General features: G+C 44.5%; 1 protein-coding gene across 1 annotated transcript in view; it reads right to left on the bottom strand.

Moving 5' to 3' along the window:
- The window catches only part of SBNO1 (strawberry notch homolog 1), a gene marked incomplete in the record, with an annotated part of 3,303,179 nt that overhangs the window by 529,494 nt on the left and 2,749,479 nt on the right, over positions 1 to 24,206 (bottom strand). The window contains 2 exon segments of the mRNA XM_044068578.1: positions 667 to 804; positions 10,415 to 10,507. Of these exon segments, the coding sequence (XP_043924513.1) occupies positions 667 to 804; positions 10,415 to 10,507 (231 nt within the window).

Raw genomic sequence — 24,206 nt, 5'->3', positions numbered from 1 at the left:
ACACTGGGTGGTCTAGAGAGAATGGGTTTTCTAAGACATATCCATCACATATGCATTGTTGGGATTTTCTTTATACCTTAACCATCTTCAAAGGTAGTAGTACGTGCAGTGGATATGCCTTCTTGCTTCCACAAGGCAAACCAAGCACTGGAATGAAGCCCAATGCTAGGGGGTTAACATTTTCACAGCCTTCACTCTATGCTACAAAGTCACATCATTGACTAGAACCTATTCCTGACAGAGGAATAAGCATTAAAAGCTGCTTGATCACACCCTCTCATGACTAGCTTTTATGCATCTAGGAAGATGTTAGGTTGGGTGGATAATTGAACTTGACAAACTATACACAACAGTAAAGTAAGTAATGTCTTTCGGCTTTTCCCAGTTAGGGGTCGTTCACAGTGGAACTCTGGTCCGCTAATGATTGCCAGTGGATTTTTACGGTGCCGAGTTGCCAGCCCGATGCCCAACCTTCAAGGAAAGCACACCCATTCACGCTCAGACCTACCTGCATATCTAACGTTACTCGACTGCGTGGAGGGCATGCACACTCCACACAGAAGGCGCTCCAGTCGAGAATCAAACGGAAGAACCTCTTGCTGTGAGGCAGCTATACACGACAGTACAAGGTTTAAAATAAACAATAGTTAACACAACAAAACATACCTTTTTGTACTTCTTTCTTAGTTCGATGTACGTCTCCAACTTGAGTTGCTTCCCAGTGTTTGGTCTGTATACCAAGAAAAGCCGTTTTTTGCTGTTGACTTCTTTAACAAGGATAGCAGTTTTTTTGTTATTTCTTATCTAAACATAAGGCAAAAAAACAAAGGAAAGCATCATCTCACTGCTGAACATTGCCAAAACATAAAAGGCTACACTCCAAACCTTTGCATAATATCTCCTAAAACAGAAATTAATGCATGAAATTAAATTAGAAGTTATGTACCTACCATAACGTTCCATGTTAGTTGTCTTCTCTCGCCTTCTTTCTTGCTGGATGGGTTCGGAGCCGATCCTCGGCTCCGACTCGGCACTTGCTTTAGCTCGAGAACTCCTTTTACCAGCTCGAGGCAACCCTATATCCCATGATGCAAGGCGGAACTACCTCAGATCTCGTTTGGCAGCTAACTTACCCTGCTAAAGACTATCCTAACAGAATTAGGAACAATGGTTCCTAAAAGAAATCCTCATAACAACGTACCAGAGGAAACCATCTAACAGGAACTCTCCAAGATCTGTCCAGGCCAGGGGGAAGGAGGGAGGGACGCAAGAAAGAAGGCGAGAGAAGACAACTAACATGGAACGTTATGGTAGGTACATAACTTCTAAATGTTAAGTTGTCAATCTCGCCTTCATTCTTGCTGGATGGGACCGTCCTAGCACCTGTATCCCGGGTGGCTCAATGGAACAGACTCTTGAGAACTGTGGAACCAAAACTGGCCCTATCTCTGGAGGCCAAATCCAACTTGTAATGAGAGACAAAGGTATGAGGCGTGGCCCAAGTAGCCGCTGCACAAATGGTATCAATGGGTAGCCTATCCTGAAAGGCTGCAGAAGTGGATAGACTCCTGGTTGAGTGTGCTTTTGGCTTAGAAGATAGTTGTTTGCCTCTGAGAGAGTACACATAGGAAATGGTGGAAGTCAACCATCTGGATAAGGTCACTTTAGAAACTGGAAGACCTATCCTGTTTTCTGCATAGGAAACAAACAATTGGTCCGATTTTCTAATTTGTTTAGTTCTGTGCAAGTAGTACCTGAGCTGACGATGGACATCCAAAAAATGCAGTTTCTGTTCAGCTCTGTCGGAATAGTTAGGGAAAAAGACTGGTAGATCTATAGATTGGTTAATATTGGTTTGAGATACAACCTTGGGGAGAAAGGAAGGGTTAGTTCTTAACGATACCCTGTCCTTATGAAAAACCAAATAAGGTGAACGAATGCAGAGAGCTTGAATCTCGGAAACCCTTCTTGCAGAAGTGACAGCCAGTAAAATATATAGTTTTCCACGTCAATAACTTCAAAGAACATGAAGCAGACGGTTCAAGGGAGGTAGTATCAAGGATGCCAACATTAAGTTTAGATCCCATTGCGGAGGAGGATGCTTTATAGGTGGTTTTAGGAGAAAAACTCCTCTCAAAAAGGCCTTGCATAATCTATGAGACATAATGTTATTGTCATGCAAGCCAACATGATACTTGGAAATAGCAGCCAGTTGTACTTTGACTGTAGATGACGAGGATCCTGAATGAAAAACCTCCGCCAGGAAATCCAAAACAGAATGTATGGGAGCAGTAAAAGGATCAATATTTCTGGAGTTTGCCCAAATCGAAAAACGTCGCCACTTGCTAGCATAAATAGTCCTAGTGGACGACTTCAAAGAAGACACTAAAATGTCTCTGAGTCAGAAATCATTGGTAGCCTGGCTAGGGAAGGAAGTGGAGCAACCAAGCAGTGAGGTTGAGAGAATGAATGGCCCGGTGCTGCTGACCCGACTGGTGGATCAAAAGATCCGGAACTGGGTCCAGATGCCAGGGCTGCACCAGAAGGTGACGATGCAGAGATGGAAACCAAATTTGTCGAGGCCAATATGGAGCAATGAGGATCAATTTGGCTCTCAAAACGGTGGCTTTCTGAATGACTTGTGGAATCAAGGGAAAGGGAGGAAAAGCATAAAGTCGTCCCCGAGGCCAATCCTGGGTTAGAGAGTCTCTCAGGGGTTGACCTGGAAGGGGAAATAGAGTGAAATAGTCTGGGCACTTGTTGTTTTGAGGGGTAGAGAAAAGATCGCAACAAGGAGTGCCCCATTTCAGAAAAATCTGATCCACTACAGATTGATTGAGAGACCACTCGTGAGGCATCAGAATAGATCTGCTCAGCCTGTCCGCCAATAGGTTGGACCTGCCGGGGATGTGCGTTGCTATCAGAAACCGCTGAGAAGAGATCGCCCATTGCCAAAGTCTGAGAGCTTCTCGACATAACGGATAGGACCTGGTTCCGCCCTGTTTGTTGATGTACCAGACCACGGACATGTTGTCCGTTTGTACTGCAATAGTCCCCGTGGGAAGAAAGTCGTCGAGGGCTTGCAACGTTAAAAGCACTGCTCTCATCTCCAGGACATTTATGTGCAGATGGTATTCTATGGGTTGCCACGTCCCGTGGACCATCCTGCCATGATAATGCCCCCCCAACCCGATCAGAGAGGCATCCGTAGTGACTGTGGCAACTGGAGGAGGGGGAATAAAGGGTCGGCCCTGATGAAGAAGAGGGGAAGATATCCACCAGCCCAGATGAGCCCTGCACGACTGTGTGACTAAGATTTCGTGTCTCATCGGAAGACTGTGGTACGACCACTGCGTGAATAACATCCACTGCAGGAGACGCATGTAGAAGCGAGCCAGTGGTAGAAGAACAATGGCCGCAGCCATAAGGCCTAGAACCTTTAGGACAAATCTGGCTTTGATCTTGTTGCTTTGTAACAGAAGCCGAACAAATTTTTGGATGTCCAGAATTCTTTGATCTGTTAGTCTGAATATCATTTTGACGGTGTTTAATTCTGCGCCTATAAAGGTGGTAGATTGGCAAGGCAGCAGAGAAGATTTTTCGAAATTTACTGAAATTCCCAATTTCCTGCAAAGCTGTAGGGTGTAGTCTCTGGACTGAAGAAGCTGACACTTGGTGGTGGCGGAGAGGAGCCAGTCGTCCAAATAAGGAAACACCTGGAATCCTAGACGTCTCAGGTGAGCTGTGACCACTGCCATGCATTTGGTAAACACTCTGGGGGCTGAAGTGAGGCCAAAGGGCAGTGCTCTGAATTGGTAATGACTGGTCCCTAGCGAGCGGAGAAACCTTCTGGAGCGTCTGTGAATCTTTATGTGATAGTACGCATCCTGAAGGTCTATAGAGCACATCCAGTTGTCCTTACCCAGAAAGGGCAGAATGGACTGAAGCGTGACCATCCAGAATCTTGCCTTCTTGACAAATCTGTTCAGATTGCTCAGGTCTAATATTGGTCTCCAATCTCCCATCCTTTTGGGGACCAAAAAGAATCTTGAGTAGACGCCGGATCCTACTTGGTCTGTCGGCACTGACTGGACGGCTCTTTTTACTAGGAGTTTTGAAACCTCCTGTTCTGCCAAATCCCTTTGACCGGGTGAGATGTCTGGAAGGGATTGTAGAGGTATGGGAAACCTTTCGAAGGGGATCTTGTAACCCTCGGATATAATCGACTGTACCCACTTCTCTTGGGATAGGGATTGCCAGGCTACTGGGTACAGTGAAATCCTTCCCCCGACTGCCTCCAAGGGTGGACAGTCGGGCAACACCTCAGGGATGTTGAAAAGGCTTCTCAGGAAGAGACTCCCTGTTGCCCTGGTTCTGAGGACCCCCCCCTGCCTCTAGGGCGGCATCTATTATTGTTACCCCCTCTGCCTCTGGGGGTAAACTGACCACGTGTGTCCGGTGCAGCTCCTTGGGCTTTACGGAACCACATCTCCCCCCCCCCTTCTGACCCTTGGGATATGGTCTAGAAGGAGTGGAAAATGGACTCCAACGGCAGAAAGAGTTTTACCGTCCTGCTCACACCTGGTCAAGGTATCCTTCACCTGAGGTCCGAACAAAGCCGAACCATCAAAGGGGGTATTAGTGAAGGACGCCTTAAAGGGGTCCGCAAAATTACACAGCCGCATCCAGGCTTGGCGTCTAAGAGCAACTCCTGTGCCTGTGGCCCTGTTCGCTCCATCGGCCACATAAGATATGAGCCGCATGGAGGAGTTAGATATGGAATTCAGGATAGCAAGCTGTGAGGCAATCTTTTCCTGAGCCCCAGCAGCAGAAGGATCCTGGACTACTTCACCCAGTTCTTTGAGAATATCTCGTTGAAGCCTGGTGAAGTGACAAAGATAATTCAGCGAACGCATAGCAAAGGTCGCTGAAGAAAACATCTGCTTTCCATACCTGTCCATGGTCCTAGAATCCTTGTTAGGAGGATGGACAGGTACTGAAGGATCCGCCAGTTCCTTCTTAGTGGCCGCCACCACCATAGCATCCACAGAGACACCTTTGGAAAGGAACTGTTTATCCGAAGGGGCCGTAATGAATTTTGATGGTCTTCTGGGGACAGGTTCCACAGAATCTGGAGCCGCCCACGCCTTCCGAGCCACTACCTGCATAAGTGGGTCGAAAGGCGGAGACACCCAGGAGGTGGAGGGTCAGGATCCAAAAGCCTCCAGGTATACCGACTCATCCTCGGAGGGGTCAATGGAGGGCCAATTCCCCCTCTGTTTGAGGAGCTCAAGGATGTCTGAGAAGGAGACATCCTCAGAGGGGGACCGTGGGGAACCCTCCAACTCATCTAAGTCTGTATCAGATGTAGTAGACTCAGGGGAGTCTGTGTGTTTCCTCTTACACGTCCTCTTCCGAGGGGGTTCCCCTGCAGGATCAGGAGAAACCTCGGAAGAGGAGGAAATTCCCAGTGGGGAAACCTGGGGCGATGGATCCCTGGGCCTGTGAGCAAGAGGTTGGCAAGAGGCATCTGCAGGCACTGAAGAGGGAGGAGCTAGAGGGATGGACCGTTGACCAGGCTCAGAGGCCAGGACACTCCATCACCTCAAAGGCTCCTCTCCCCGGGAGGCCGGAACACACCCGCTCCGAAGAAACAGGAATGGCCGGCTCCAAAGAGAGAGAAGGCTCCGAGGCCGATGTCGGCGCCGAGCTTACCAAAGCCGAAGCCCCGAGAGGGAGAGCGGGGTCGGACAAGGGTCCGATGCCACTAGCCCCCCCGGAGCCGACAGTGGAAACCCGACGACCGGATCCCTCCAAGGAAGGTCTCAAGGAGGAGATCGGAGCCGAGGACGACTGAGCCGAAGGATGCATCGGCTCCGGCATCGAAACAGTCGCTGTCCCGAGAAGCTCCGGCTCCGAACTCCGGTGTGGAGTCGGAGGAGGAAGTTCAAGGATTGGGGCTATAGCCGAAGTCTGTTGAGACGGGCTATGGAGCATTTGGGCCAGTGCCTGCGACTTCAACAGCCTGCTTACCACCCTCTCTAAATCGTGGTCAGACAGCCTGGAAGATCTCGAAGACCGGCTCCGATGGCTCCGCTCCGACAAAAGAGGAGACCCCGGAGCCGAGTGGATACTCAGTATAGAAGGGGACCGAGATCTCTTATGGGTCGAAGCCATCGGAGCCTTAGTCCCTTGAACTCCAGATGGAGCAGAGGATATCTCGGCTCTGATGCTGGATAAAGTGTCGGCTCCAGCCGGAGCCGACAAGGCCACAGTAGTCAGGGTATCGGAGCCGATCGGCGCCGAACCCACTACTTGAACAGAAGATGTATCGGCTCCAGCCGGAGCCGATGTCGGCTCCGACAGAGCCGGAGCCACCGGAGGAGGCTTGGACACTGTAGCCTGAGCCTTTGGTGGCTTAGGAGGTTTTCCTGACCCTAATTTAGGAGGAGAACCTTCTGGCTTAAGTAAGCCTCGGAGGATGAGCTTATTCCTCCTTTCCTGCAGGACTCTCTGGCTAAAAGCATGACACAAAGCACAGGAGTCCTGCAGGTGCAAAGGCCCCAGGCAATAAACACAAGAAGTGTGACCGCCTGTCAGAGACATTTTCTGACAGCACTGGTCACACTTCTTGAAGCCTGAGACCTTGCCTTCCTTTGACATCCTAGGAGGATGGAAACACAAACAATCCCAACAAACACACAAATTAATCCCTTACACAAACACACAGGAAGGGAATAACCAATGGGGAATTAGGCCTAACTAAAAAACTTTAGATTAAAGATTGTAAAATGTTTGAAAACAAGGGAATAGGATGGGCTGTAACTAACTACAGACTAAACTGACACTAAAAGGGAAAAATAAACCCCTAACTAATCTTTTTCTTATTTCACAAAGAAAAAACTTACCTCAGCTGGCAAAGGAGACCTCTTTCGCTAAGCGGCAAACGAGATCTGAGGTAGTTCCGCCTTGCATCATGGGATATAGGGTTGCCTCGAGCTGGTAAAAGGAGTTCTCGAGCTAAAGCAAGTGCCGAGTCGGAGCCGAGGATCGGCTCTGAACCCATCCAGCAAGAATGAAGGCGAGATTGACAACTTAACATCTCAAGTTCAGTGTTCATAACCTCCAAAGTACAACAGGTACGTAAATACTTTCTACATTTATTTTCATAACTACATTTCAGAGGTCAATAAAATGTGGACTTTTACTGTTTGCAAATTAAGAAGATACAAATTTAACAATTCCCCATTTTCATGGGCAAACTTTACAAATGTGCAAGATACTCACTGCAATAAAAGATGCCTGAATGATCCATCTTTATTGCATGTTGTTGAGTCTGCAGCTTGTCTTCCATCCCCCTCATGAGCAGTAATGAAATAAAGTCTAGCAGATGAAATAGTTCTCTGATACATGCACAACTGTTCAATATGTGCTTCGACTGTCATATTTACAAGTCAAATGTTTATGCTTCACTTAACTATTTTAAAAAGCACCCTCCAAAGGAGAGTCCCTTCATCACAATTTGACAGGTTAATCTGTGCTAGTTCTCCAGCCTGCACTGGTACACAGAGCTGTTGTGAATATCCTTCTGTCAAGATGGGTGACATCAGGCTACACCAGTCTATACAATTTGATAATTTCTTTGATAGGCACAAACCAAAAAATATATAATTATATTTACAAACATATAGTGTAGAATTCTACAGCCATTGCACTTTATCTTCTGATATAAGGAGGAACTTTTAGATGTGAAGGCTGAATCCATCATACCAGTGTAATGGCAGAAAGTACAGCTGTTACCAACTTACCATAACTGATGCTCAATCGCCAGTCATTGCTGCAGTCATGACTTTATGGACTTCTAAAGCAGGTGGAGTCCTACATCCAGAATTTAAAGTAATCACCGTCCCCCCACATCAACTGCATGCCTCACCCCACACAAATCTTGAATGTCCTTAATGAGGGGAAGGAAGGTGGGACACTGGACTCCAGCAGTGGCCACATTAGAAAATCTTCATTTACTATAAACTGATGACACAACTGTATTATGGTGTTTGCATAAGTTGATGCTGCTGTCATAGCTTTAGGGATGACTCCAGGGGATTTACTCTAATGAACTTTGGGTAGCTTTAACCTTCTGGATAAAAGCAATATGTCCTTTAGGATTATTGTAGCAAACCCTGCTCTAGCTGTAGATATATCATCTAGCCAAACATGTTTGCAAAAAGTATGGAGAGAGGACCTTAAACAATTTGGAAGGGACAAGGGAATCTAGCTAAAGGAAAAAGGAAGCAAACTATCAAATGGAACCTGGTTTGTCCTGAAAAGGAGGTTTCTGAGAAAAAGGGTTCTTAGTAGACTTAGAAGTAGGCACATGTCTAGAACTTTTTATTACCCTTTGGTGGAGGACAAGACTGTCTGCAAAAAAAGCAGATTTGGAAGGGTAATTCTTCTGAAATTTAGGAATAGGAGAAACAAAAATATATGTTTCAACTCCCGAAAGGCCTTGCCCTTATCCTAGAGGGATTTAAAAAGTTCAGCAGCAGCAAAGAAAAACAAGTTTTTTATTATCTGGAGAAGCATCTAATAATTTGGCCTTAATGTTATCAGGCAAAGCCTCAACAGCAAACCTAGAATAATGCTTCAGAACCAAATGCAGCAGCTCTATGAGGAGCATCAGCTGCATCACAACTGGACTTAGAGTGGCAAGCCACTTGAGAGGTAGAACACAGAGTCAGGAAGGTCAGAAACTACATGACAAACCTGAAAAAGAAGAGCTAAAATATATCTAGTCATATGGGTCTGGTAATTAATAGGACTAAAAGCCAGGGTGGCAGCAGTATAAACCTTTTGCCCAGCTGTTCCATGGCCCTATTATCCTTGTCTGAAGGAAGCAACTTAGTAGAAGGCAACAGCTTGGAGAGTTTGTCAAAGATAGATAGTTCAGCAGAAGGACATTGATACAAAATTTACAACCATCGGGAACCTTGTAAAATCTGTCAGGTTTCTTGGGAGCTGGAGGCGGATAATCAGGGTCTACAGAAGCTGCTGAAAAAGTATCCAGGAGGGCAGCCAGAACTGGAGGAAAATGAGAAGTTTGGAGAGACTCCATCTGGAGGAATTCATAATACCCCCTCTGGATATCAGGAACCTGAGAACAATCCCACTTGAATACCTTCATACATGAAATAGTGTCCCCAAAGAATTCTTCTAAAGGAGAATCTGGACTGATAAAATCATCTTCCTCAAACCCACAGTCCAAAGGGGAAGGGATCCGAGAAGAGTATGCCAAGGACTCTTCCCGAGACTCCAGATCCTCATCAGGAGACTCTTGCTCCCTAGATCTCTTAAGAGAAGCAGAAGACCAGGGAGAGGCAGAGACCCCTTCAGGAGGTTTTAAAGCTATTAAAGCATTAAATAGCCCCCAAGTAAAATCCTATTTACTCTGGGAATCTCTTACTGCAGAAAAAAATGTGCTTTTTTTAAATTCCTTTTTCTGCAGGACATCTGCATGAAACACTCTAGGAGGTTCAGTCTTCTGCCGACCCTCTGAGCGTAACAGGAATCTCTTCTAGTACTAAAATCTCTAGAATCACACACTGCTCCTCAGATATAATCAGCAAAGATCCCTCCAACATCTGGAGCAGATGTTTGAAAAGCCTCCAACAACATGCCAGAAGTCAGATCTATGCCGGTTTTTGATGAGGTAGTGGCAGGGGAATCTGAAGCAACAACTGGATAATCCTCTGGGCTTTCACCAGCTTGAGAGAGATGTCTAGGGAAGGCTGGACAGCAGCTGTATCAGACCTAAGTTTGTTGGTTGTCTTCTTGGCTGGTGGCTGACCTTTGTGATGGGAATATTCCGCCATAGCACCTTGTGCCAACAACAGACATTGGTTTTCCAGGTAAATAGAGGAGGAGAGGTGACTATGTAGGGTCTTAGGGGCAAACACTTGGCAGATAACACTGCATATGGTACTGAGAAGCACCCAAATAGAAGAGACACTGTCCGTGATCTGCCTTCCCGCACTGCCATTCTTCCCTTTCTGAATGACATGCAAACCAGCAACATTAAAATAAAAGAGAAGATGAGGAAGAACCCCAATGGGAAACTTATCTGAGAATGGCTCAGTAACCAGCACAGAAGGGTGTTCAGACTGAAGTTCAATGAAGGTGTTCAGACTGAAGGAAAAGAATTTCTCAGGTGTTTGCATCTGTATATCTCCTTTATGTCCTATGCCTTCCATAGGGGAGCATATGTGAGACATACGATGCCTGTAAACACTAAAGGCTTTGGTATACTGGTTGGACGCTGGGCTATCCTTGGCAGGAGATCCCTTGTGTAAGGAATACTGCAACAGTGATTTGGAAGGACATCTTATGGTGAAGATACACCTATTTAAAATGGTCTTACCTGTAGTGACAAATAAAAACCATCATCTGGTCCACTTAGATCAGCCCAAATTTTTACTGCATCCTCCCAAGACGTACCTCTTTCTACGCTTACCTGCAAAAGAATAATTTTTAAAAGACAGTCTTAGTAATAGCTTGTGGTTTGCCTAACAAAAAAAAATTATCAAGACAATTTCAATCTAACATTTTGAACAGATAAATGCAGCAAACTCCACCTGAACAATCTCTGTTCTCTACTACCACAATATCACAATTCATAATGAAAATACTCAACTTTCCACATGGACAGCAAAATACAGTAAGGAACTGCTTACTAACTGGTAGAAATAAAAATTACTACCACACCTGCTTTAACTATTTACAGCAACTATAGAAAAAAAATGACTCTCAAATCAATCACAGCTACTATGAAAGGAAATGTGCATCTATTTTTCAGTTGTTGGTTGACCCTGTGTGTCACCATTTACCATGTTTACACTATGAGGGGTTGGTTGGTGCATGGGTGGATAGACAGTACAGTTGTGCACACTTACCATAAATGCAGATGTTCGAGTATATTCATTTTGCAGTCCTAACTTGTGGGATTTTTCTGCTGTGGTAGCCCTTGGCTGGTCCAACTACCAGAGTAAAACTCTCTTGGGTATAAAGGGAGCTAGCCAATGCCATGACATCAGTTTTTTCTTGCCCCTTAGAAGGTAGGATCCCCCAAGATGAACCATACGTAAGTGTCAAAGGTAGAAAAAAGGGGCCTGCAGGGTAAACACCTAGGGGGTCCTTTGGTTAGTGAAGAAAATAGAACCAGACAACTGCAGGTATAAGGGGGAAGGAGGGAGGGTTAAATACTGCAAAAGTGAAAACACTCTAGCATCTACATTTATGGTAAGTGTACTCAATTGTACAATGTTCTTCGTGTTTCACTGTTGCAGTCCTGACTTGCGGGATGATTCCCAAAGCTGAGATGAGGGGGGGGGGGGGTAAATTATGGAGAAGAGAGGATGCCCTGAAAGATGGCAATGGCAAATTCTGTTCTAGACCTGGAGAAGGCTGATAAGGGGTAGTGTTTGGTAAAGGTATGCACAGATGAAAAGGAAGTAGCTTGCAAAATTGTCTTTGGTAGGTACTCCTTTCAGGAAGACAACAGATGTGGCAGTGGCTCTCCTAGAGAGTCCTTATAGTTTCAGGAGACTTTTTACCATGATGGCTGTAACAAAAGGAAATACTGTAAGAGACCCACTTGGAGACTGTCTGTTTGGAGACTGTTTTTCCTTCAGAGTCAATGACAAAGGACAGAAAGATTTGGTCTGATTTACTGAAAGATTTAGTTCTGTCAAGATAGTAGTGAAGCTGTCTGTGCACATCCAAGGAGTGAAGGACCCCCCCCCCCCCCAGTTCTAAAGCTTTGGGGAAAAAGGTGGGCAAGTGTACAGCTTGATTCATGGATGTGTCCACAACCACCTTTAACATATAAAGGATGGATTAGTTCTGAGTGATACTCTGGGTGGAATATGAGAAAAGGTTCCACTGCATGGGAGCTTGTAGCTCAGAGACCCTCCTAGCTGAGGTGATAGCCAGTAAAAGGGCAGTCTTCCAGGTTAAGAATTTTAAATCAGCAGAACCTGCTGGTTCAAATGGGAGTAGCGTCAATTTTTCTAGAACAAAATTGAGGTCCCACAGAGGTGTGGTTTGTCTCCTGGAGGGTCTGATGTAAAACATTCCCTTAATGAATTTTTTCATCAGGGGTTAGGAAAAGATAGGAGGAAGAATAGAGATGTGGGCTGAAATGGCAAAGGTGTTAATTTTTACGTAACAGAAGGATAGGCCTCTGTCAACCTGGGTAGCCAGGTAATCTAAAATGGCAGAGATATTAGCCGAGCTAGGATTGAGGCTTTGCAACTAACACCAAATAGAGAATCTTTTCCACTTGACTGAGTATGATTTCCGAGTGGTTGGCCTTCTAGCTTCTGAGAATGCTTTGAACCTGTCTGCTTAGGGTATTCTCAGAGTACAATTCTGGGGAATAATCCAGGCTGAGAGTCTGTAGGTTGGGATGTTCAAACCTCCCCATGTCTTAAGTCAGAAGATCCACTCTCTGAGGTAACTGACTTTCATTGGTTAAACCTGGTAAAAGAGGATACCAGTGCTGCCTGGGCCAGTCTGGGGCTATCAGGATAACCCATAGGCCTTCTTCCCTGATTTTCAGGAGGACCCATGAAAGACGACACAGTGGAGGAAACACAAAGGAACAGGTGGCTCCAAAGGAAGGAGAATGCATCTGCCCTCCAGGCTGTAGGTAGTTTGCTCCTGGAACAGAATCTTTTCAGATGAACATTTTCTTTGGTGGCAAAGAGGTCTGTGGGGATCCCCATTTCTGACCTATGCTGAGAAATGTTTCCCAATGCAGTGGGGATCCATCAAGTTCTTGCTGAGATGATCTGTTATAGTGTCTTCAGTCCCTGGGAAGTACTGTGCCATGAGGTGCAACCCTAGAGAGTGAGCTGTCCTCTCACACCTGCATCGCTAGTCAACAGAGAGGGTAAGAATGGGCGCCTCCCTGTTTATGTACCACATGACTGTGGAGTCTGTTTTGACAAGCAGGATCCCTAGTTTCCACTGATCTTTGAAAGCCACTAGGCCCCTTTAGCACTGCCATCAGTTCTTTCTAATTTATGTGCTTGTGTTTGAATTGATTTTCCCATCTGCCCTGGGACTGAAGATTTATTTATTTTACATTTGTTTACCGGGAAAGTCCGACTGGACAGGTCGATTTTCAGCGGAGGCCCGAGGAGAAAAGCTCCACAATACGATACAGTATACGAGAGAAGAAAAAGAAATAGAGCATACTTATTGCAAACATACACAATATGTTACAGATTAACAATTCTTATAGTAGATCATTGTGGTACATAACTTAAAACAGCATTTGTATTATTTTTATAGATACAAGTTTTGTCAAGTAAATATCAACGGGTTCACAAGCTTTCAGGGGAACTGTTTACACTTGGCTATACACAGAAACATTCTCTTAGTTTGGGTTAGCCTGGTGAGTGGCATAAACATAGCTAGTCACGTAAATATTGGGTTTTCAGGAGTTTTTTTAAATGAATAAAGGATATGGTGGAAGTTATTTGGCTTGGTAGTGTGTTCCAGGTTTTAACAATGATGCTGGCAAAGAGAGATTTACCGGCATCACTTCTATATTGGATGACAGTTATGAGGTTCTGGTTACTAAATCTTAAGGCTCTAGAGGGAATGATGCTGGAAATGACCCCCCCACCAGGCCGTCTCTGAAGCATCTGTGGTTAAAGTTTGGTTCGGAGGAATGAAACAGAAGAGGAGACAAAGGTTAAGGGCACAAGCCTGTGTCCACCATGCAAATTCCTCCTAGAGGCAAGGGAGCAGCTGAATTTCGGTCTCCAAGGACTGCGAGTGCTGGCACCACAGATTCTTGAGGTACAACTAAAAACTTCCTCATGTGTGGCCTGGCCAGAGGGATCATGAGGATACAAGATGCCATGTAGCCTAATGCTCTGAGAAATTCCCTGGCTGAGAGGCTGAGTCTCTGCATAATGTTTTGGAAGTATTGAGACAGGAGGAGACCTCTTCTGGAGGGAGGAAGGCTTTTTGAAGGGAGGAATCCAGAAGAGCCCCCAGGAAAACTATCCTGGTGGACGGATCTGTGTTATGGTGAACACCAAGGAGATGAGGAAGTTCTGAGTTAGGGCCAGATCCTTGAGGAGCTTTGACAGACCGGCTTGTGGCTTAGATGAGGCAGTCGTCTAGATAGAGGTAAATATGGATCCCTCTGATTATGCAGAAGGCAAACCAAAAGGTAGTGCAGAGAATTGAAAGTGGCTGGTAACTGCTCAGAAATGGAAAAAAAAACTTCAAGATTCCTGTATAGGAATGCGCAAGTAAGCATCTTTTAGGACTAAGGTGACCAAGTAAGGCCTGAGGGGCTACCATGGGAAAAAACTTTTGAAGAGTCAACATTATGAATTCTGGAACCAGCAGGGACTGATTGAGGGTGGACAGGTCTACAACAGGGTGCCAACAGCCTTCCTTTCTGGGAATCAGGAAAAGCCCCTTCCCTATTTGATGTTCTGGTTCCACTGAGTCCTGTGAGCACAGGTTGTGAATCTGAGACAGGAACTCTGCTCTTTGATTTTGTGAAACATCTGGGTAACATGAGTACCTTAATGGCTCTTTGAAAGTGAGCCTTTAATGGTCTTGAGATAACATGCAGAACCCACTTGTCTGAAGTAATGAGGGACCAATTTTCTTTGAACAGAGATAGCCCTCCTCCCACCTTTTCTGGAGATGGGAAGGGGAAAGGAGGAGTCATTGCTGCTCTCTGCCAGGGCACTGTGGCCTAGAGCTCCCATGCCTGGGGCTCCTGAGAACCACTGCTTGGGACTTTGCGAATGATGCCTCCTTTGAAGTCTTTCCCTCTGGGGTTTCCTGTGGCCGCTTTTTGACTGAAAGGGAAAGGACCAGTGTTTAGTGGGAAAATTCTGGCTAAACCCAAGAGGCTGAACTTGGAGGAAGTCCTTGACAGTCTGCATACATTTTGCTTTATCCTCCATCTTTTTTTAGCACAGCCCCAGCCTTTGGTCCAAAAAGGAAGTCCTTGTCGAGGGGTGCATCTAGAAGTTTTGATATGACATGGTCTAGTAGGGTCTACTCCTTAAGCCAAGCATGTCTTCTATTGACAGAACCAGATACAGCAGCTTGGCTAGAGGCCTCCATGGCATCATAGCCACAGTGTAAAGAGTATCTAGCCACCTGGGAGCTGGAATGGCAAAGGTCCAACAATTCTTTAGAAATGTTCCTGTTCTCTAGGGAAGAAATCTTTTGTTTCATCTTATCTAAAATATGTTGCTGGTATTTTATTATATGAAACTGGCGGTTAATGGCTCTCATGGTTAGGTTAGCAGGTGTGTACACTTTTGTTTTTTTAACCAAACCTATCAAGGGCCCTGTTTTCCTTGGCAGTACATAAATGATTCTTAGAAGAACTAATTTTTTGCTGCCTTGGGAACTCTCTATAAAACCGGCCTAGAGTGTCTAGGTTCAGGGAAGAGTCCATAAAAACAACCTCTACCACCTCCACTACAGGAGTTATAGCCAAAGGTTTGTGTTCTGGGAGGTCAAGAAACTCCCTAACCCTCTTTTTAGATTGTGGGTATTCCTGTGCCTGCCACTGGAAATTTTCCCTCATGGCATGGAGTGTTTCCCCAAAGGTGATTTCTTTGGGAAGTGAGGCTGATAGCAGATTCTCCTCAGAATCTGAATCCTCAAAGGAAGCAAGGTACAGTCCCTCCTCAAAGACAGACCCCTCCTGGTCAGAATCCTCATTTGATTCCGGAGGTTCACAGAAAACTTCAGGGGTAGGGGAAGACTCCAAAGGGAGTTTGCCTAGCTCTAACTAAGCATATGAGGTCCGCAGCTAACCTGCTGAGTGGGAGATGGTACGCCTAGGCACTGAACCCAAGGTAGAACCCTTCTTAGAAACAGCTTTAGCCTTGGGCCTAGGTACCTCCTCCATCCTGACGCCAGTCTTCTTGTAAGGAAGGACCAATGCATGCTGAGACCTCAAAGTAATGTCCCCAATACAAGATTGCTTGTTGGAAGCAGAGGTCTGCTGAGCGACTCCAGACCCAACCAACAAACTGAAAACATAGGCCTGTGTTGAAGATGTGGGACCCAACAGCATGTAGGACTCCGTAAGGGTCTTGACAGAGGCCTACACCTCCACCTTGGGTGCAGAATGGCGCTGTTAATGTGCCTTGCCTTCCTCAGTGATAATGAGCCTTGGGTGACTGGCCAACAGTGAATGGTTGTTGTCTGAGGCTTTAAGCTTGAGTCTTTTTTTCTTTGTCTTTCTTACGCTTAGGGAGCTCAACTTTGGGACGACCGGTGGATGTAATCAAATGATGCAAGGAAGAATGTATGCTAAAATGCCTAGCTAAGATTTCAGCCCTACGCTTGATAATCCTAGAAGTGAAATGGGCACATAGTGCTAGAAGGGAAATTGTCACAAAAACAACAAGTGAGGTCATGACCTGGGTCTAGACAGGTGACACAAAGTATGAAAGTCTCAGTAAGGGTTCTGCTTAGCACAGCAAAGCCAGTTGCTAACCTTACCTGGCATGAGCTAAAGCAAGAAAGAGATCCCCAACAGAGTACTTAGCTTTGGAAGACTTCTCTCGTGTGCAGACTGACGGACACACTGAAACACTGCTTCGGGCTCCAATGACAAGAAAAGACTGATGTAATGGCGTCAGCTGGCTCCCTTTATACACAAGCATACTGCCATCAGAGGAAGGGTGTCCACCAGTCTTAGGAGGAGGGATATTTTTACTCGGATAGTTAGGCTGGCCAAGGGCTTCCACAGCAGGAAATCCCACAGGTCAGGACTGCAACAGTGAAACATGAACATCACAGAAAGAATTTCTTACTATCCTGGCTACGTGGTGGTCAAAGACCAGATCACTGTCTAAATATGTTCCCAGATCTGTAACTACTGGGTCAACTCCTGGGGATGTTTTATCGACTGAGTAATTAGCTTAGGTGGACAATTTCCCAAAGGATACTATAATGCATTTCTTTGTGTTAAGTTTTAATCTGTGGCTTTGACACGAGTCAATTCTTTGACACAGACTCTCTTATGGGATGTTGATGTCATGGGGGGAAATTAATGACAGCTCCCTATTTAAAGTCATCTGTGAACCTGGTGAGCCAGAGGCGTTTGATATGAACCTTGATGTCCGAGAAGCAGGTGCCAAACAGGAACAAGCCTAACACGGAGCCCTGGGGTACTCTGCTGGTGACTGGCCTCCTGGTGGAGGTGGCCTCAGTGATCCTGACTTCTTGGCCGCCTTCTGAGCCGCCAGTGATGCAGCACATTACAGATTTATGTCTAGTTCTGATTTTGTCACCAATACCAGACTGGGTTATTATATCAAACTCTGTAAAAACAATAGTAAGAGGTAACACCACGAAATGTAGTCTACAGAGTAATCAGGTTCCAAAAAATAGGCACGATAAAAGTCCAAAACACTTTATTACATAAAGAAATGAGCGCTTTCGCGTAGTGCTGGCTACGCTTCTTCAGATCTGAAGTGAAACTATGCCAATTATTAAAATCAATCATTTTCTGTTCATACTGTGGCATCACCTTTGGTGAAAGTAGAATGATGCGCAGAGCAAGGCATATAACCTGTCTGCTTCACATTCAGGGAGATCGATAAGATCCCTTTTCATATAGTCCAATGAGTTGTCTCAAATCGCTTAGACTCACATGGACTATGATAGAACCATATTGGTATCTGCGGTGCAGTGATTTCAGTGCATGCTCGATATTACAAATCCTACTTCCAGTCAGGAAATTAACAGTTATCTTCTCCTTTTCCACCCTGATGAGAGGAGCACCTGTATATAAATACAACAGAATCACCTACAACAGTACTAAAGTGTTTGCTTGCCTTATGGGCTTTGTTCTTGGGGGATCATTGGATATAGGCTTGTGTGTGCTGTAGGTGTTGCTTTTGGTGTATGCGTTAGTGATTGCTGAAAACAGCTGTTGCTGTTTGACAGCTTAGGAGGAATTTGAGGTTTGGAGATATTTATTTTAAGTGCCACAGCATAATGAATGCCTGTGTGAATGGGTGAGCAGTGTGTGTGAAGCATGTAGTATGTGTGTGTTCTTTACAATCATGTTGGCTAGTGAGATTTTTGCCTCCAATTAAGTTATGTATGAACATCTCTTACATACCATGCTAGTTTCTTCAAGAATTAAATGGTTGTCCAAGTACATGAGACAATTGCTACATTTTCTCAGGATGCTAATATCTATTAAACTGGTCACAGAGATATTAGGAAATTGCAAAGCCATGCTGTCAAGACCTGTATTTGGTTTGGGCTATTATGGTTTAGGGACTTGGTTTTACAAGGCTCACTTGACTGGTGTCTAGGGTTAAGGCTTGATATTGGCTAGTGCTATGATCTGATAATAGCGCGCTTTGATGCACTACATAGTTGCCTTAAGCTTAGCTCCACACACAGCCTATCTGTGTTACAGGTTAAAGTCCTAAGTACTAGCTTTATAGGTTTACTGATACACGAGATACCGCCAACCACCACTGTGTGGTGAACACCTCCACGAAAATGAGACTACTTTATAGCAGACAGAAAAAAGGCTGAAAACTCATGTGCATCTTGGCCATTAAATAACACTTCAAGCTCCCCAAAGTGTTTCCCGACTCAGAGAGACCATTTAAACACCTTTTGCCACCACAACCATGGAACTTCTTATTGTAAAAGCACAGCAAAAAGTAGCTCTCAAGTGCAGATTAACACCAAACAACTAAGTCTCTAAAAAGCCTTCTGGCTGATGAAACAATCTCACTTTAAGCCTCCCTTGTCTGTTTCCCACCTCAGACTGACCAGCTACTTTACTACTGCCACTAGAATAGCAGTCCTAGTCTTAATGTAGAAATACCTTTTCACCTTTGGCTAGCCTAAGTGAGAGAAAGACATCCAACAACTACAAGTAATTACAAGGTAATTCCAAGGCAGACAAGCCAGCAATGAGGAGCGCACATAGTAAGGCAATTTAAAAGTACACTAACAGTTCAAGGAAGGGCCTTTCTCAGTTTCTTCTGTCAGTAACTAGTAAGATGCGCAGCGGAGATAAGACTGAGAAGAGCTTCTAAGGCCAGGTATACAGAAGATGATACTGGAAGAAGTGTCCAAGGCCAGACATACAATAGGGGCAAGCAACTCAAAAGCCTCAAAGTATAAAAGCACAACAGGAATAAACCAGGTGGGCAGAGAAGAGACCCCGGAGTACACTGAGGCCCAGAATGGGTCTTGACCTATGTTTGCTTCCCAAAAACAGGACATCTGCACAGAGATCTGAAGATTTTCTTAGTGGGCTGACTTCATTTTTTTGCATCTCTGATATGAAAGGTAGAATGTGTACAAATGGTTACCAATGAGTGAGGTTTATACTCTCCCAAAGGAGATCAAATCAAAAACGACTGAGAAGCACTAGACTACATGGATTAGATAATTAGATTTTAGATACTGTAATGAGAGCTAAGTCAAGGTTTGTAATATGATTAAGTCTGCTACTTCTACAAGGAAAAGCAGTTTGCTTGGTATTGTCTATACCACCACTGTTATACATGACAAATTAGATGAGTAGTTTCCAGCAATAAGCCGCAAACATTGTCAATGTGAAGCAGAGGAAACAGAATCCCTGACAAGGTATTTTAGGATTGCCTGACATTGGAAGGGTATAAAAAGGATCTATATCAGTTATTGAAAGGATTTTGAAACCGAAGGTTTATCCCTAGTACTGTATTGTTGAGGACCTAGGAAAAACCAAGAGTACCTTGGTATGACTGACCGTTGTTGGCTTTAATAATGGTAATGCTTAAAACAAGAAAAAGAAAAAAGGAAAAGTGGTTACTAGAAAATGGAAAAAAGAACTGAAGGTGCAAGAGTGGAGACAGATGTCAACTGTCTCAAAGATGGAAGATAAGGGGTGAAATCAGGGTTGCCAGATGTCACTATTTGAGAAGGATTGCCCCGGGATCAGCAGCCCGATCCAGAGTCCCGCACTGCTGGTTCAAATTCTGGCGAAACAGCCCTCTGCTTTTTTTTTTTTTTTTTGATTGGCCAGTATACCGGCATACGGGCCAATCAAAAATTGCTAAAACATGGAGCTGCTTGTGTTTAATGCGGATCAGGCAGTTCCATATTAAACACAGCTCCGTTTTTCGATGTTTTTGATTGGCTCATATACCGGCATACGGGCCAATCAAAATTCGCTAAACATGGACCTACTTGTGTTTAATGCAGAACTGCTTGATGTTCCGTATTAAGTAGCTCTGTGTTTAAAGACCTTTTTTTTTTTTTTGGTCCTCAGTGTGAAAGATGACTTTTTTGGGGTTTTTTTTCCCAGTCCTCAGAGTGAAAGACCACCTTTTTTTTTTGATCCTCACTTTGTCAGTCGGAAATCTGGAAACCCTGGGTGAAATAGACCCAAAGACAGAACTGCATTAAGACTGATATTATGGTAGATGCTAATTAGCACGTTTTACTTTAAGCATGATAACTGGAAAGTACAGTAGGGGTTGTTGTGGACTGCCTATGTTATGTTTACCCTCCCTCTCAAGCTTCTTGACTCCTCTCTCCCCCTTCTTTAGCACTAGTCAATGTAGTGGCAGAATACAGTATAGCCCCTGAAATAGTCAATGGCTTCTGGTAAGTAGGTATACAATGGATTACTCAAAAATGCTACACAGTTTGAATTGGGTTTATAAATGCATATACCGCTGGCTTACATTTTATAGATTTTCTATATGCAATGTTTTATTTACTTTTGTTTGTATTATTTTTAAATTTTACTGACTTCTGTTATGTTGTATGTTAATACTGATGGTGGCGTTAAAGAACGGATGGTTTAAAAAGTAAAACAGTGGGCCAGTCATCTAGAAACAGATTTGTTTGAAAATTCAACCGTCCTTGGGTCCTTAGCTTTATGTAAATAATGTCTCAATTGTCTATGACATCTAAGGACCAAGTAAAAGATTCAAAACAGTTGCTGAAGATTCTTGACAGCTGGTAAGAGAGTCTACAAAGAGTATGCAAACTTCCAAATAAGATAAAATATGAATGGCTTGAATTCTACAATAGGCAATGACTGGGACTAGGCATTTTGTGAATTTCCTTGATGCAGTGGACAATCCAAAGGGTAAGACAAAGAACTGATAAGGTCAGTCAGCCACAGCTATCTTCAGAAATGCTATTCACCAATGGGAACATGCTCCTTCAAATCAAGTGTTACTAAGAATGATATGAAAGAAATCAAAGGTACAAGGGACTGAATATACAACATTTTGAACTTCAGAATCTTGGCAAAAACATTTAGAAAGGAAAGATCCAGTACAGGTCTCCAGGATCCTTTCCTTTTTGGTACCAGAAAAATCAATGAATAAAAGCCTCTGCCAAGTAGCTATGTGGTACTGGTTTCCATAATTCCCCATGCCAGCATAGTACAGTTGTGTACACTTACCATAAATGTAGATGTTAGAGTGTATTCACTGTTGCAGTCTTTACATTTGGGTAATCTGCTGGCAAGTTGCCCTCAGTCGGCCTGAATATCAAAGTCTTGGGTCGTGCGTCGGTTGCCGTCTCCTTTTTCATGACGTCAGGTCGTCAGGGGTATAAAACATGGATCCGACGCCATTTTCTTTAGTTTTTCTTGCCCCAGATGTCAGGTGCCCCCCAAATGGGGAGCAAATATATATATATATATATCTATATATCTATATATCTATATATCTATATATATGTATATGCAACTGTAACAAACTGTACCTTCATCTAAAAGCAAATACACCACAAAGGCTGTAGAATATAGTGAAGGAAAGAGAAGTTCCAGAAAAAAAGGGGGATGGCGGGTGGGTAACCCGGACTGCAACAGTGAATACACTCGAACATCTACATTTATGGTAAGTGTACACAACTGTACTATGTTCTTCGTGTTTCACTGTTGCAGTCATTACATTTGGGTAGAATCCCAAAGCTATGGATGGGAGGCTGGAACTAAATAGCATTAGGAGCAGCTATAAGGCCCTGCAGAACTGCAGTGGCAAAGCCTGCCCTGGACTTACAGAAGAGCGGCAAATGATAATGCTTTGTAAAAGTATGAACAGAGCTCCAAGTAGCAACTTCTAGAATGTCTTTGGTTGGCACCCCTCTGAGAAAAGCTGCTGAGGTAGATGCAGCCCTGGTGGAATGTGACCCGATTCCCTTGGACCTGATGCAAATAGCAGAAACGAATGCAGTGGCTTATCCACTTTGAAATAGTCTGCTTTGAAATAGCCTTTCCCACTGATCCTGCAGCAAATGCCACCAGTAGCTGCTCAGACTTTCTTAGAGATTTAGTCCTGTTTAAGTAGGATCTTAGTTGTCTGTGTATGTCCAAGGAAGGCAGAATCCGCTTCCCCTTATTCTGCGGATTTGGGTAAAAAGTTGGCAGGTGAATAGTTTGGTTAAGAGCCACACTGGATACCACCTTAGGCATAAAGGAAGGATTGGTCCTGAGGGACACCCTGTCTGGGTGAAATGTAACAAAAGGCTCCACAGCCATGAGAGTCTGTAGTTCTGAAACCCTTCTTGCGGAAGTGATTGCCAGAAGGAAAGCTGTTTTCCAAGATCAAAACTTTATATCCGCAGTAGCTACTGGTTCAAATGGAGCCAGGGTGAGCTTTTCCAACACAAAATTGAGGTCCCATGCAGGAGTTAGTGACGATCTGGGAGGCCTTAAATTTTTGGCCCCTCTAAGATACCGTTTTAGCAGAGGATGAGAAAAGCTGGGAGGCTCTGTGTTGTAATGAGCAGAGATGGTAGAGGCATGGATTTTTATTGATGAAAAAGATAGGCCCTTGTCAAGCATCTCAGTCAAGTACTGTAAAATCTGAGGAATATTTGGCTTTGCTGTGTCTGTCCGTTGTGCTTGGTTCCAAGCACAGAATCTCTTCCATTTATCAGCATAAGATTTTCTAGTACTAGGCCTTCTGGCTTCCAAAATGACATCCATCACAGATTTACTGAGAGGTGTTGTTTGAATAATTACATGATCAGCCATGCTGCCAGATGCAGAGTTTGGAGCGGATTGTGCAGAATTTGATTGTTCTGCTGAGACAGTAGAGGAGGTATTTGAGGCAAGTACCAAGGAGGGGAGTTGAGACATATTCCTTAGAATTGGGTACCAGTGCTGGCGAGGCCAGTCTGGGGCAATTAGGATCATTTTTGGTTTCTCCTGTCTGACCTTTAGTAAGACCTTGGGAAGAAGAGGCAGAGGAGGAAAGGCATAGACTGATAGGTTTTTTCCAACTGAAGGATAGGGCATCCACTTTCCATGCTTCTCTGTGATAAGTCCTTGTGCACAATTTGTCCAGTTGATAATTCTGAGGAGAGGCAAATAGTTCTATGTCTGGGCTCCCCCATTTCTCTGTTATCATGCTGAAGACTTGTGGATCCAGTTTCCACTCACGAGGGTCCATAAGATTTCTGCTTAGATTGTCTGCCAAAGCATTTTGTTTTCCTGGCAGGAATTGAGCTTGAAGATGAACTTGGTAAGTCAAGGCTGTGTCCCACAATGCCATGGGTAGTCTGCAAAGGGGAGTAGGAATGTGTACCCCCCCTGCTTGTTTATCTACCACATAACTGTGGTGTTGTCCGTCTTTATCAGTAGTTGCCCTGGATGAAGTAAGTCCTTGAAGGCTGTCAGGGCATTCTGAACAGCTAACAACTCTTTCTGGTTGATATGTAGATGCATTTGTTTTGGACTCGATATGCCCTGAATGCATCTCCCTGCCAGGTGGGCCCCCCAAGCATAGTCTGATGCGTCTGTAGTTAGGGTTTGGTTGGCTGGGGGTAGAGTGAAAGACTATCCCATGCTCTGGTGACATGTCTCTGTCCACCAAAGAAACTCCTGTTGTAGGCAGGGAATGAGAGGAATCATTGTTTCCAGACTGTGACAATGTTGACTCTATAAACTTTTTAGATACCACTGTAGTTTCCTCATATGCAGTCTTGCATATGGAATTAGTAGCATGCAGGATGACATGAACCCCAAAGCCTACAGAATTTGTCTTGCAGATAACTGGGTTTTTGTTGCCATCTGTTTGAAGTAAACAGTCAGTTGCCTTTGTCTGTCTGGCGTAAGATAAGCCATCTGGGCAGTTGTATTCAAGCCTGCACCCAGGAATGTAATC

This window comes from Protopterus annectens, chromosome 4.part0, assembly GCF_019279795.1.
Source record: "Protopterus annectens isolate FY-2018-M chromosome 4.part0, PAN1.0, whole genome shotgun sequence".
Taxonomy (NCBI): domain Eukaryota; kingdom Metazoa; phylum Chordata; order Ceratodontiformes; family Protopteridae; genus Protopterus; species Protopterus annectens.
This window is presented reverse-complemented; position numbering and strand designations above follow the sequence as displayed.